At 53.4% G+C, this 14,580-nt stretch overlaps 6 protein-coding genes across 6 annotated transcripts; 4 read left to right on the top strand and 2 right to left on the bottom strand.

Annotated features, from left to right (window-relative positions):
- Positions 1-129: 129 nt before the first annotated feature.
- Positions 130-823, bottom strand: WHR41_00621 (uncharacterized protein; the record flags this gene model as incomplete). Its single annotated transcript, XM_069369227.1, has 6 exons — positions 130-137; positions 190-228; positions 287-335; positions 391-471; positions 523-540; positions 596-823. The coding sequence occupies 6 exons, from the start codon at positions 821-823 to the stop codon at positions 130-132; spliced, it is 423 nt and encodes a 140-aa protein (XP_069233676.1).
- A 175-nt stretch (positions 824-998) lies between these two features.
- Positions 999-1,756, top strand: WHR41_00620 (uncharacterized protein). The gene is made up of 4 exons (XM_069369226.1): positions 999-1,145; positions 1,203-1,268; positions 1,326-1,374; positions 1,431-1,756. The coding sequence occupies exons 1-4, from the start codon at positions 1,117-1,119 to the stop codon at positions 1,482-1,484; spliced, it is 198 nt and encodes a 65-aa protein (XP_069233675.1). The 5' UTR covers positions 999-1,116; the 3' UTR covers positions 1,485-1,756.
- A 413-nt stretch (positions 1,757-2,169) lies between these two features.
- On the top strand, positions 2,170-8,556 carry WHR41_00619 (uncharacterized protein; the record flags this gene model as incomplete). The annotated part of the gene is made up of 1 exon (XM_069369225.1): positions 2,170-8,556. One exon carries the CDS (start codon positions 2,170-2,172, stop codon positions 8,554-8,556), a length of 6,387 nt encoding a protein of 2,128 aa, XP_069233441.1.
- A 317-nt stretch (positions 8,557-8,873) lies between these two features.
- Positions 8,874-10,706, bottom strand: WHR41_00618 (putative hexaprenyl pyrophosphate synthase, mitochondrial). The gene is made up of 2 exons (XM_069369224.1): positions 9,371-10,706; positions 8,874-9,315 (listed from the first exon to the last, which is right to left on the bottom strand). Exons 1-2 carry the CDS (start codon positions 10,565-10,567, stop codon positions 9,154-9,156), a joined length of 1,359 nt encoding a protein of 452 aa, XP_069233442.1. The 5' UTR covers positions 10,568-10,706; the 3' UTR covers positions 8,874-9,153.
- A 173-nt stretch (positions 10,707-10,879) lies between these two features.
- WHR41_00617 (uncharacterized protein) lies at positions 10,880-11,766 on the top strand (the record flags this gene model as incomplete). Its single annotated transcript, XM_069369223.1, has 2 exons — positions 10,880-11,164; positions 11,217-11,766. 2 exons carry the CDS (start codon positions 10,880-10,882, stop codon positions 11,730-11,732), a joined length of 801 nt encoding a protein of 266 aa, XP_069233437.1. The 3' UTR covers positions 11,733-11,766.
- A 248-nt stretch (positions 11,767-12,014) lies between these two features.
- On the top strand, positions 12,015-14,525 carry WHR41_00616 (uncharacterized protein; the record flags this gene model as incomplete). The annotated part of the gene is made up of 1 exon (XM_069369222.1): positions 12,015-14,525. One exon carries the CDS (start codon positions 12,015-12,017, stop codon positions 14,523-14,525), a length of 2,511 nt encoding a protein of 836 aa, XP_069233438.1.
- Between the last annotated feature and the right edge of the window lie 55 nt (positions 14,526-14,580).

Raw genomic sequence — 14,580 nt, 5'->3', positions numbered from 1 at the left:
ATGTATCAGATCGCCCTATTGCCGGGCATGAATATACATAATTTGACCTTTATACCAGGTCACACGACTTCCCTCCCCACACGCCGTTTGCGCTCCTCACCAAAAACATTCACCATCGAAGAAACAAGTTTAGTGGGCTGTGGAGATGTTAGCGAGAGCGCTGGTGCGACTCGGAGGTGGATAGCATACCATCGGGCTGGTGGCAGATGTAGTCCACGGCCTGGCTGACTGTGTAGAGGTCAGTATTTGATTCAGCAGAGCATCAAGGTAGGTTGATAAAACGTACCACTGTGAATCGCGTCGGCCTCCTTGTCAGGGATCTCGATGCTGAACTCCTGGTCGCTTGTCAATGCCTGCTTTTACCGATCCAAAATGTATGGGTATGCGAACCTCCTCAATCGCCATCACAACCTCCACGGTGTCCAAGCTGTCCAGACCGAGGTCGTTGGTGAAGTGGGCGCTGGCAGAGAGCTGCGCATATTGTTAGCTACGATTATCGGTATGCGACGTGGGTATTCGTACTTTCGACGGGTCGGAGACCTGGCCAGCATTGTTAGCCTTCAGTTCAAATAACATCTATCCGGCATAAGCGCACCTTGTCAAAGTTCTTGAGGAGGTCCAGAATGCGGCCGGTGACCTCCTCTTGGTTGAGGCCAGAGCCAGAGGCGTAGCACCTGACGGCGGTGATGCGGCTCACGGGAGCGGGTGTTCTGGCGGCGGCGAAAGGAGTCGGGATGGCGCGGCGGAAGGCAGGAGTAGAGTAAGACCTGGTGCTGGCCTGGGCGACAGCGCGAGCGCTGCGGACAATGGTGGTGCGGAACATGGCGGCGGTGATGTGAAGAGAAGGTAGATGGACGGGTGGTGTGGCTGTTTGTACGTGAGGATTTGGTGATGTAGCTTGCGTTCTTCGCCGGGGCATCTCGTCTGAGGGCAAGGCGCGGGCCGCAAGCCCAGCGCTGGCCAATCACGGCAGCCGCATAACACAACGGCTAGCCCGGGTTGCTGAACTCGCAACTCCTTCGCGCTGCTCGACCATTGCCTTAGCTGCGACCACCTCACTTGCACACCGATCAGCTCCCTCGTCCTTCCGAAAAACCCCCTCACACATCCGGCAAAATGTCTGGCGTTCTCGGCGGTATCTACAAGTATGCGCTAGGCTACGGGACGTCTGCATTGGGGCACTCCGACTAACATGAGAACAGCACTGTCATCCGCAGCAACGGTGTCTTCCTCTCGGCCATCTTCGTTGGCGCTTTCGCTACCAACCTGTATGCCCAATCTGGACCTTCACGACGCAAAGTAGGACTCTACTGACCGACCTATAGCGCCTTTGACACCGGCTCCAACGCTCTCTGGGACTCAATCAACCGCGGCGTACGTGCGACATGGCAAGACTGTGACGAGAACACTGTACTAACATGCGTTGACAGCGCCAATGGAAGGACATCAAGCACCGCTACATGGAGTCTGAGGACGAGGAGTAGATGCTACTTGGGGGACACTGTGAAGAGTTGAACATTCCAGGGAAGGAGTAACGTGGGACGGCTGTATTTCTACAGAACGGAATGGAAGCGATAGAGAATCAAGCGGCGTGCGCCATCTCCGGAGCCGTTGCCAGAGGAGACTAGAGGTGGAAGATACCTGTACTTATGCCGAAAACGGGCTGTACGCTAGTGGCGGAAAGCTCTTGATATCTTGTGTTTGCGCCGTGTGCCTTGTGCGGGTTTCCAGTTAATGCATATCAAAGTTGAAGTGATCTGCCAGTCGAATGTTTCAAGCGCAACTCTGTATTTACGTATGCCGCCCAGTCGATGTTTCCAATGCAGGCGTCCTGAATTGTACGTCATTTCATAGCGGGCAGTCGCAAAGGCTGCTGCTGCTTCCACGAACTAGAACTTGAACTTGTCACCACCAAACCACACACTCTCTGCATCAAAACCTGCTACATTCACATTTGCCTGCCGCAAAACAACTGAAGCGATACATCATACATCCAGACCGCAGGTCGGTCCCTTGCACGACCTTCCCCGCCTCACGCGGTCACTGGACGTCTGACCTCAGACAAGCGCATCGGTGAAGGCAGAAGCGCACGCCATATAATCCTCTTTCGCATGGTTTGAGCTATCCACCCACAGCCTCACGCTTTTGCCGGCGAGGCACTACGCGGAGATGATCGAATTCGCCAACGACGAGGACCGGTTGCGGTACCAACTCCTCGCGCAGCCCCGCCGATTCGAATACCGCTGGACTCAAGCGGCCGACTGCGAGCTACGGCAAATCCTGTTCCGGTCCCTCGCAGCGTACAAGGACGAGAACCTGAGTTACTTCTTCCCACACGGCACTCCGACCGAGCAAACTGAGCCATGGTCCTTGCGCAACGCGCAAGGTGCGGTGGACGGCGCAGAGTACCTTCCTTCCGCCAAAGGAACGGCTTGCGGGCACATTTTCAAGAGCGGAGAGAGCACGTACTCGTGCAAGACTTGCCAAGCGGATGATACGTGCGTGCTGTGCTCGAAGTGCTTCGAGAGCAGTGACCATGAAGGCCATCAGGTTTATATTTCGGTGTCGCCGGGAAACAGCGGATGCTGTGACTGTGGAGATAAGGAAGCCTGGAAGAGAGAAGTAAGGTGCTCTATCCACACACATACTATTGAAGAGGAGGCAAAGCCGAGTGGAAAGGACAAGGTGCCGGTTGCTTCAACGCAGCTGCCGGCCGAACTGGTTGAAGCGGTACGCACGACGATAGCGGGGGCCGTGGATTACCTTTGCGACGTGTTTTCATGCTCGCCCGAGCAGTTACGACTGCCCAAGACAGAAGACTCCATTACGAGAGATGAGAAGCTCTCAAGACTGTCGTCGCCCACCTATGGCTCTGATGGCGATGACGAAAAAGATACAGAATACGCGGTGATGCTTTGGAACGATGAAAAGCATACGGTCAACGATGTGCAAAACCAGGTCGCTATGGCTTGCAAGCGGACGAAGAGTTATGGTTTGCAGAAAGCCTACGAAGTTAACGACAACGGGCGAGCGATTGTGCATTACACGACCAACGTTGCAGAAACTGTGAGGATGGCCCAGATTCTGGAGCGTATCAAGATCACAGTCACCGTGCGATCCTCACGAGACACTTTTAGAGAGCAGATGTGCGAGACCATCATCGACTGGATGTCTGATATCGGTGGCTGTGCCGTTGGAGACGACCCCTATTTGTTGAGGAACGTGGTTTGTGAAGAGTTCCTGAAGCCATGGCGGCTCGGGAGCGCGGCCAGCAACAAGGAGATTGGCCTCGAGGGCATCGATGATCACGAGTATGAAGATACAGAAAAGCTACGTCGCAGATATGCTACGCTCTTTCGGCCAGCCATGGGTGCGAATATTATTCGCGTACAAGTCAACGCAGACCAAGATGATGACGAGGATGAGGATGAGGACGACTTCGATGAAGAGGAAGAAGTCATGCTTAACGAAGAAGAAGCGGACCAAATGGAAATTGAGATTGAAGATGCCCGCCAGCCTACCTTGGAGGACATGGACATCGACTACTCGGAGGAGGGCGTTGATGAGACGGAGGCTATGGAAGCAGCCCTCGCCGGGTATCCGCCGCCACCACCGCCTCCGCCGCCCGTTCAAAGACATCGCCTGATGACTCCTGCCGAAAGCGATGATGGCGCAGAAGAACAACCACGACCAACATCGGATGCCCCTAACAGTCGCATCCCCAAGACACCCAATGAGAAGGTTAAGTACAAGCGGCCACTCAGGCCAAGCAAGCACTGGCTCGAGAAGCCTGAGGGGTACCGTGCACCGCGTCCAAGTGAGCCTGCAGAAGACCTGTGGCAGCGTGTGCGACTTGATTGGCTTGTGCTATACGACCTTCGACTCTGGAAGACACTGAGAATCAAGCTGCGCCATCTTTACATTACGAACGTGGCCACCATCCCGCACTTCAAACGGATCCTAGGCCTTCGCTTCGCCGGGCTATACACCCCTCTGGCGGAACTGTATCTCGTCGCCGACCGAGAGCCAGACCACAGTATCATCAACTTGAGCGTTCAGATGCTTACCACGCCTTCAATTACTGAGGAGGTGGTTGAGCGCGGCAACTTCTTGACCAACCTCATGGCCATTTTGTACACTTTCCTAACTACTCGCCAAGTCGGCTTACCGGAAGATTGTCAACCGAAGGCTACGCTGGCATTCGATGCCGGTTCGGTCACAAATCGCCGCATGTTTCATTTCTTCGTCGACATGCGATGGTTGTTCCAATCCGAATTCATTCACCACAAGATGCGTACTGAACCACGTTATTTGCTCCAATTTCTGGATCTGGTCAAGCTCCACCAGGGAATTTGCCCTAACGTACGTGCAGTAGGAGACCACGTAGAGTACGAATCCGATGCCTGGATCAGTGCCAGTTTGATCATCAAGGAAATTGATCGGCTGAGCAAGGCGGTAGCGTCGTCCTTCGAGACAAATTCGCCTGAGCTCGATGTTCACCTTCAGCGCGCCATCCGAACGGCAGCTCAGGTGACGATGATCAATTCCTTTGGCTACGAGCGTAAGCGATTTCATGCACACGAGATCAAGGATGACATGGCCTGGCACAGTGTCGGTCCATTCGAGCCGGAGGGCAAGACATACAGCGTACCAAAATATGTGGTGCTGAGCGAACCTATGAGCTTCCATCATCCACTGCATTATCTGTTGTCTTGGCTGCTTGAGAATGCCAAGGGTATGGATCGCAAGGAGATGCGTGCTCTGCTACACTTCACTCCGGAAGACCTCAAGGATCCGTACAACAACGCACGTGGAGCACCGGCGCCGCAGTCTCTCAGCCCTGATGAGCTTCTCAGTGGCATATTTGACCATCCACTTCGCTTATGCGCATGGCTTTCTCAGATGAAGGCCAACATGTGGGTCCGTAACGGCATAACCCTTCGACACCAGGCCCACACATACCGGAGCGTGTCACACAGAGACATCAGCTACCAGCGCGATATTTTTATGATTCAAGCTGGGTTTGTTCTCTGCGGTTCCGAGGACGAAAAGCCCGGTGAGAGATTCCTTGCGCAGACGATCGATCGCTTCCAGATGACTCGCTGGATGAAGGGCGAATATGCCCCGGCAGAAGGATTCGAGGAATCGCAGCAACTCGACATCCTGGAGGATTTGTACCACCTTATGGTGGTTGCGCTCTGCGAACGTGGAAATCTTGCGGTTCCTGCGAACGGCGAAGACCAATCCGACAAGATCCTTCAGCATGATATCGCACACGCGCTCTGCTTCAAGCCTTTGTCATTCTCCGACCTCGGCACGCGCGTGACGGAGAAGATTGCCGATTCTGATTCTTTCCAAAGGGTACTTGAAGATATGACCATTTTCCGTGCGCCTGAAGGCATGTCGGACACGGGCACTTTCGAGCTCAAGCCTGAGTTTGTTGAGATAGTGGATCCATACTACGCTCATTATTCTCGGAACCACAGAGAGGAGGCAGAAAACGTGCACAGGAAACACATGGCTCGAAAGACCGGCAAGAAGCCAGAGGATATTGTCTTCGAGCCGAAGCTGCAAAGCTTGGAAGGCAGTCTCTTCAAAGATCTGCCAACTTTCACCAAGACCAGACTGTTTGCTTCTACCATCGCTGCTGCATTGCAATATGCAATTTCAGCAAAGCAAGTTGCCCCGAAGATGCAGGCAACACGCATCGAGACATTCTTACATATGGTCCTGCACTTGTCACTCATTGCGGTGATAGAAGACAGCGCTGCAGATGACGGTGGTTTCGTCGAGCTGGCCGCATCAATGCAGCACAAGCTCCAGCCTGGCTCTCCCTCAACTATCGTATCCATGTTGATCATCTTGTCAGAGATGACAGAGTACGAGTCTTGCCAGCCTGCCATCAAGCATATTCTTCGAAAGATGCAGCTCAAGCAGCCTGACCGTCTCTCAAGTGCCATGGGACCGATTGGCTCTCAGCTCGACCGATCGAACAACGATTCTCCTGCTTCGCTTTCTGGGGAGGATAAAGAGAAGAAGAAGCAGGAAGCGCTGGCTCGCCAAGCACGTGTGATGGCGCAGATGAAGCAGCAGCAGAACAGCTTCCTCATGAACCAAGGTCTAGCTGGTTTTGATGATGGAGAGTTTGAGGATATCGAGGATGACATGGCTTTCAACGAAGAGCCAGAGGACTTGGTTGAGCAGAGAAAGGTCTGGAACTTCCCCACTGGCACATGCATCCTTTGCCAGGAAGCTACGGACGATCGCAAGCTATTTGGTACCTTCGCTTTCCTCGGAGAGAGCAACATCTTGCGTTCAACACCGGTAGACGATCCAGACTTCGTCGAAGAAGTGATGGAGGTACCTGAAAATCTCGACCAATCTGCAGACCACCTTCGGCCGTTTGGTGTGGCTGGCAAAAACAAGCACACTGTGCAAAAGACAACGGGAGACGGCAAAACGGCTAAGATCGAACGGCAAGGGCTTTCCAAGGGCTTCCCGCATGCGCAACACAGCACGCGAGGCCCTGTCTCCAGCAGCTGCGGTCACATCATGCACTATGCCTGTTTTGAGCTTTATTTGACGGCTACCCAACGTCGCCACCAAACGCAGATAGCCCGCAGCCAGCCAGAGACCATTCTGCTGAAAGAATTCATTTGCCCGCTGTGCAAGGCTTTGGGCAACACGTTCTTACCAATCATTTGGAAGGGCAAGCAGTGTGCTCATGAGCACGAACTCCATGCCGCGAAAGGATTCAAAGACTGGCTTTCTGAGAGCGCTACTACTTACGCTCCCGATCTTGCTTGGTTGCAGAACAAGAGTTCTATACCATACCTACAGCAACAAGTTCAGGGCATTTACTCTAACCGCTCTTCAGACTACGTAGAGTCTAACTTTGGCCCAACGCTTGCTGCTGCGTTGCGGGAATCACCTGCGACTGGTCAATCTCCTTTAGCAGATGCGCCCCGCTCTTCGCTTCGAAGAGGTCTCAGTCTGTCATCATGGTTCCGCCCTGATCGAGCAGACCCTGAAGTCAACGAAGAGGCACCTTTCGGCATGAACCACTCAAGTGGGGAGCCTGCGACGCCTGCCGCAGAGTTGGTGAAGGCCTACCAGCGTGTTGACGAGACAATTCGAATTAATCGACTGGGCGTTCCCACGCAAATTGAGGACACCAAGATTAACACGGTGGGCCCGCTTTCGAGGGCTTTGGGCTTCACAATAAGCGCTTTGGAGATTCAGCTCCGCGGTGTTTCCTCGAACGCCTCGAGTCCCTCGCTGTTGGGCGACCTTTCGGAGCAGAGCTTGACACACCTCCGCATCATCTCCGAGACGATCGAGTCTTATCTTGCCGTCAAGGTTTTGCGTAGCTCGCATTCGTCAACCGTTGCTCGTGAGACGGCGATCAAGCGGGACGTGTTGTCTGCTCAGCTCTTTGGCGTCGAGTCAGACTACGTCATGGCGGATGTTCGTAGCTTTGCAGGCAATCTTCTGGTTGAAGATGACCTTTTCCTGTTTTTTGCGGACTGGTTGGCTTTCTTCGCACCCAGCGTGTCAGAAGCTCCGAATATCCTGCAGCTATGCCTGTGGGCGGAGATTGTCAAGGTGATCCACGTTTACAAGAACTTACTCAAGGAGAACATCATTCCGACACCCGACAACACTTCTGTTGACCATGTCATTCCCAGCGAGGCGTTTGCGGGCGCAGTCCAAGCAGTCGCCGCGAGCGACAAGAAGGATCTCCACGCGTCGAGATCATTCTCCACAGCACAGCTCAAGGTCCTATACCTGCTCGTGGAGAAATACGCCCAAGTTTTCCTCCGCAAGTGTGTCATCCTGATGCACGTGAGGTACGGATTAGACTTCGAATGTCCCTATGACTTGGATCAGGAAGCTCCTGAGCTCTCACGCCTGGCCAAGCTGCTTCATATTCCTACTTTCGAGGCTCAATTCGCGCTGTTCATGTCACGATCCTCTGCGGGCATGCAGCTCCAGACACTTTCGCAGCGTTGGATTAGCCAAGCGAACATCGTCACGGAGGTTCAACAATCGCCTGCCACCATCAAGCTACCGCATCCTACAATCTACGAGCTCATCGGCTTGCCCAAGAACTATGACACCTTGACAGAAGAAGCCATCAAACGCAGGTGTCCCACGACAGGCAAAGAGATCACTGACCCCGCCGTGTGCTTGTTCTGCGCCGCCATCTTCTGCTCTCAAGCGACTTGCTGTATGAAAGGTCCAGAGCACAGTCAGCGCGGTGGCTGCTGGCAACACATGCAGAAGTGCGGCGGCCGCGTCGGCATCTTCATCAACATCCGCAAGTGTATGGTGCTTTTCCTGCACGAGCCCATGAGCGGCAGCTTCGCCCACGCACCGTACCTCGACCGCCATGGCGAACCGGATCCTACGCTCAGACGGCATCACCAGCTCTTCCTCAACCAGAAGCGCTACGACAAGTTGATGCGTGAGGTATGGCTTGGCCATGGCATTCAGACGTTCATTAGTAGGAAATTGGAGGCGGATATTAATCCTGGTGGGTGGGAGACGCTTTGACTGAGAACCACGAGAGACTGGATATAAGGGGGAGAGTGCCATCGCCGGAATAAGCGGGAGAACCTTCATTGTTTTGTTGTGCATGAGCATCACGATGCATAGAGTGGAGTTGGGCTTCGCTATGCTCTCGATGGGTTGGAATTTTCATTGATTAGCGAGGTGGCGTTAGTGTCATTATGATGACTGAAGATTAGCGATGAACAAGAATATCACACTCCACTTCCAAATGTTCTGCGTATCGTCTGCGTGACGTTGGAGATCTGGCTCAGCGATTATCTCACCTGAAGCGAACTTCGTCGAAGCAATGGCCCTGCAACTGCCCTTCAATCGTGACGTTCATTTCTTGGGCCCAAGCAGAAAAGATCAAAATATGTACAAAGTCTATATTGGACATCCCCTCATCTTACACTGCTCTGACGGCAAACGCCGAGCTAATACACCTAAAGGTAGATATACACCGCGCACCCTTTTCCGGAGCTCCTTTGCCTAAGTACGCTCAAGCTTTGCGGAGTCTATATTGCTTACACCATGCCGTGTGGCTGATTCAATGCATTTTCGTTACAACGGACCAAGTTGCCGCTCATTAACGGCGACGTTTCACTTCCTGCGCTGCATGACTTTCGTGCACATCTCGAGCAGGCCATTCTTCGCCTGGCTGTCGGGGAAATCGGCGATAGCCTGCGCAGCCTTGTCCACGTAGTCCTGAGCGAGAGCGCGGGTTTGCTCAATGCCATCGCTTTCAATGACAAGGGTGCGAGCCTGTATCATATTAGCCACTGTTCGTTTTTGTTCAGCTACATCAAGTGAAACTCACCCTCTGCACATCGCCAGGCTCAGCGAACTTGCGACCGACCAGCGTGCCAAGCTCCTTGTTGTTCTTCCATGCGAAAAGCAAAGGAGCGGTCGCGAGACCCAGCTCGAGGTCGGCACCAGCCGGCTTGCCCAGCTCCACGCCGCTGACAGTGTAGTCAAGCATGTCATCCACCAATTGGAAGGCCAGTCCCAGATTCTTGCCGTACTGGTAGGCGGCTTCCACCACCTGATCGGAGTGTTCGCCGAGCAAGGCCGCGGCGCGGCAGGACTTGCTGATCAGAGAAGCGCTCTTCAAGTAGGTCTTTTGCATGTAGTACTCGATTGTGTCCTCGCTAAATGTCGGGTTCTTCTCGTCCAGTGCGGTGTTCTTCAACTGCATGAATTCTCCCTCCACCAGGTTCGCAATAACAGTTGCCAGAAGCTCCGTGACTTCGGGATCCCGTATCCTCGCAAGGGCTACGGATGCGCGACCAAGAAGGAAATCACCAGCGAGGACGGCCATTTTGTTGCCAAAGGCGATATTTGCGCTGGAGTTGCCGCGGCGGGAGACGGAGTGGTCGATTACGTCGTCGTGGAGGAGGGATGCAGTGTGGATGAGCTCGGTAATCTCGGCCAGCCGCCTCTGTGCAGGCAGCACGTTCTCGTCCGCGCTGTTCTCCGAGGTGTACGTTTCTTGTCCGGTCAATGGCGAGCTAGGGTTGGTATCCGAAAGAACTGACGGTGATGAAATCGGCTCGTCGATTCTCCTGGTCGCAGTGGATGTGTTTTCCTTCGGCAGAAGCGCAGTTGCTTGCGACATCAACAGCACCAACATCGGCCTTATGTATTTCCCTTCGCTCTGCGTGTAGTACTTCGAAACCGTGTCCAGCATCGGATGCCCACTTCCCAACAGCTGCCGTATATTTCCCGTCATGAACTTCATCTCCTTCGCCACGCCCTTCAAGGGATCAATGCCCATGGGTCCCGGAGGGGGGGCCATGCCACCGTTTGCGAACATCTGCTTTGCCGCCGAAACGGCAGAGGCGACCCCGGATAGCGGTTTCGAGCCATTGTAACGGCGAGCTGCAGAACTATGAAGGAGGCGAGAAGGCAGAGGTCGTAAGCATGCCGGGCATTTGCTTCGTAATATCGAGGTGCGCGAGGATGACAAGGTGAGGTTCGTGCCGGCGAGCGCTGTCCGCGCTGCAGGTCCAGACATGTAGCAGGCTGGTCGTGGATTTGAATCGCTGAATGCGAGAGGTCCAAGGGAGGCGGGTGGGTAGTATTACACGGTCGGTGCTAACGAAGGAAAGATGATAATATACAAAAGCAGTGATCAGGGTACGTCTGCGTGGTGATCTAAGATGGCTCCCAAACTCCATCTCCGCCGGGGATTTTTCGCGATCGCCGAGCTGCAACGCTCAACGCTAGGATCTCTCTCAAGCGGCTCAAGCCGCTAGGGTTCTCGCTTGCAGATACACCTTTAACCATAGCCTGGCCCATCTTGCTGCCTGGCGACAATCGACAAGGTATGGTATTGCTAACGGTCACAACTGCTGCGAAGGCCGCTATCGACGAATATGTGGCATTCTCGGCCGCCCAGGATACAAGCAATGACCTGAAGCAGAGGCTCGAGAATGTCGCAATAGGCAGTCCTGTCGAGCACTCCGACTTGATCGATGTCTCCAAATATCTGATCGCAAAAAACAGGTCCGAGGCCTCTGTCAGCATTTTTCCGCCCAGCGAATGGCGTTTGGATACGCTTTTGAAGGGTGCTGAGGTCTACCGGGCGCCACCGCCACCGAAGCCTGAGCCTGTAAGTACAATGTTAGCGATGACGCGACGATGTGTAATAACACTTGTCCCAGTCGCCAGAATACAAAGCTCTCATGCGAAGACTTCGTCAGCAAGAAGAACAGCGACAGTACGAGCGCATGATAAATCCTCTTCCTGAAAAGGAGACCTTCGATCAGCGCTTCCCGAACGCTGCCGGAGCCTCGTTCAACCCCAATACCTACCATGGCCAGACGGGTGTTGACGATGTCGATGAAGTCACCTATCAAGACATCAACAGGCAAATGGCCTTGATCATCAACGTCTTGGTGTCTATCATTGCTTGCGCCGTGGCTTTCTGGATCGTTGCTCGACACTGGAGTGTCCCACAACGGCTTGCCCTGTCCATGGGCGGAAGCATTGCGGTCGCCGCCGCTGAGGTAGCGATCTATCTGGGCTACATCAGACGCATCAGAAATGCAAAGACCAAAGAAGTCAGCCAAGCAGAGAAGAAGGAGGTTGCTGAGACGTGGGTCATCGAGAAGGCAAGTGGGACGGCAAAGAGTCAAGCGGATGATTCGGTAAGATACAGGAAAGGCAGACATAGGTAGGGCTTTGAATACTCAACTTTTCTTGCCACCTTCATTCTCTCGTCTCCTCTTCCCGGTCGTGTCTTCGCAAACAACATGATCAAGCCAATCAGCGCGTCCAAAATGGCGTCAACGCGGGGAGCGCGTCAACCTCGCCGAAATGTTCTGGAACTTTGGCTTCACTGCAAGTATGGACATCCAACATTCAAACAGAGCGACTTAAAAGAAGCTAAAGGTTCAATCCAAGTTCATGAATGTCGAGACAACCGCATGAATGAATTATGATCTGTGCAATTCTGCATAATGGAACAGAAGAACTTCCATCACCCTTTCCAGCCGTATGACATTCAGCAACAGTTCATGCAGGCTGTTTACGATTGCATCGAAAATGGCAAAGTCGGTATATTCGAATCGCCGACTGGAACTGGAAAGTCGCTGAGCCTAATATGTGGCTCGCTCACATGGCTCCGCGAGCACAAGCGTCGAAAATTCGACGAGGCCATGCAGAGCATCGAAATCGATGATGACGAGCCAGAGTGGATGGCTGAATACGCTCGAGAATCTAAGCGAAAAGAGGTCTTGAGTATGCGTGCAGAGTTTGAGCAGAGGCTAGAAAAGGTGCGAGCAAAAGAGCGCACGATAAGGGAGAAGCATACGAGTGGCGAACCTTTGCGCAAACGACAGAGACAGCACGCACTAAAAGACGAGCAAAAAAACGAGCCGGAAGATCAATTTGTACTCGACGATTATCACAGCGACGACGAGGCTGTGCCGGGCAAAGATGGGCGATCTCAGTATTCCGCCGAGACCACCAAGCTCCTGGAAAACTTAGGCATGATCTTACCTAAACAGGACCAAAGGAGCTCAGAAGAAACGGAGGAAGAGCTCAAAGTGTTTTTTTGCTCACGAACCCATTCCCAGTTGTCTCAATTTGTTGGCGAGCTTCAGCGTGTAAAGTTACCTGCCGGGTTGCCTCCGGAGGAACAAGGCCCAGACACGGCCAGCGCAGAGCTGACTGAAGAAGTCAAGCAGATCACTCTCGGGTCCCGCAAGAATCTTTGTATCAATTCGAAAGTAAACAAGCTGGCAAGCCAGACAGCCATCAATGAACGTTGCATGGAACTGCAACAATCGAAAACGCCTGCCGACAAGAAGTGCTCATACCTGCCTACTAAAGAGGATGAAAGCCTTGTCCTGGATTTCAAAGATCATGCACTTGCCTCGATCCGCGACATCGAAGACCTTGCCGACGTAGGGAGAAAGTTGGGCGTATGTCCATACTATGCCTCCAGACCGGCAGTCCCCCCGGCCGAGATGGTCACGCTGCCATATCCACTACTCCTCCAAAAGTCTGCCCGAGAAGCTCTGGGTATTTGCCTCAAAGGCCAGGTGGTGATTGTCGATGAGGCACATAATCTAATGGATGCTGTCGAGGGTATCTGCTCCGCTCAAATCTCTCTAGAACAGTTACGTCTGGCTCGAGAGTCCCTCATCACATATTTGCAAAAATTCCGCAACAGGCTCAAGGGTAGCAACCGCATGTATCTCACTCAAGTGGTACGGGTCATAGATTCTCTGATTCAATTTGCTGCGAATCTTGAGCACGAGAAGGCTCCTGGAGGCACTGTTGAACCTGGCTCCCTATTGAGCGGTAAGGGTGTTGATCAGATCAACCTAACGAAACTAGTGCGCTACATCTCAGAGAGCAAGCTCGCGCGAAAGGTAGAAGGCTACATCTCGCATCTCAGAGCGACAGAAAACAAGTCCGGGAAAGACGAAGTAGCAGCCCAGTTGCCGGAGACTCCTACGCTCACGCTGATACAAAACTTCTTGATGACGCTGATGAACCCTTCAAAAGAAGGACAATTTTTCTGGTCCAACGAGAATGGCGCGACGATTTTGCGATACATGCTCTTGGATCCTTCCGAGCACTTCCGTGATATCGTGGAAAGCGCGAGAGCCGTGATACTCGCCGGCGGTACCATGTCACCCATGGACGACTACACGGAGCAGCTCTTTCCGTACCTTCCGTCTGTCACGACTCTGTCCTGCGGCCACATCATCCCTGCTAGTAACCTGCTGGTGCGCACAGTGTCATCCGACGACGAAGGTTCGCTCGAGTTCAACTACAAAACAAGGCAAAGTGTGAGCACCATGCAGCGACTAGGAAATGCTATCCTTGCCATTCTTCCGCACATACAGGGAGGAACCGTCATCTTCTTCTCCAGCTACACGTACCTCGAGCAGGTTCGAAAGCAGTGGAACGAAGACGGCACCTCTGCTCGCATCAGCTCAGTCAAGCCGACGTTCTTCGACAGCCGAGCGGTGTCTGTTGAGGAGACATTTGGATCGTATAGCGATTCGGTCTCGGCAAATCCCCGCGGTGCACTCCTGTTCTCTGTAATAGGCGGCAAGCTCAGTGAAGGCATCAACTTCTCCGATGACTTAGGGCGTTGCGTCATGGTGGTAGGCTTGCCCTTCCCCAATTTGGAGACGCCCGAATGGAAGGCCAAAATGCAGTACCTCGACAGCCGAGCCCCTGCTCGGGGAGTACCGAGTGGCAGTGCGAGCAGGGAGCATGCAGAGAACGTCTGCATGAGAGCGGTCAATCAGGCGGTCGGACGAGTTATCAGGCACAAGGGCGATTGGGCCAGTATCATTCTGTTTGACTCCAGGTACGCTCGACCAAAAGTGCAAACGAAACTCCCTGGTTGGATCAAAGAGAGTCTCCCTAAGAGTAACGAAGGAAAAGGCACTCAAGTTGCAGAAGTAGTTGAGGACATGTCACGCTTCTTTAACGACAGCAGAAATTAACAGAAAAGAGTATCGCATCGTAGTCGTCGCCTTACCGTTCCGTAGATCTAAGACC

The sequence above is a fragment of the Cladosporium halotolerans genome (assembly GCF_011745625.1).
Source record: "Cladosporium halotolerans strain TM138-S3 chromosome Unknown Sca2, whole genome shotgun sequence".
Classification (NCBI taxonomy): domain Eukaryota; kingdom Fungi; phylum Ascomycota; class Dothideomycetes; order Cladosporiales; family Cladosporiaceae; genus Cladosporium; species Cladosporium halotolerans.
The sequence above is the reverse complement of the archived record's forward strand: the minus strand, read 5'-3'. Positions and strand labels throughout refer to the sequence as shown.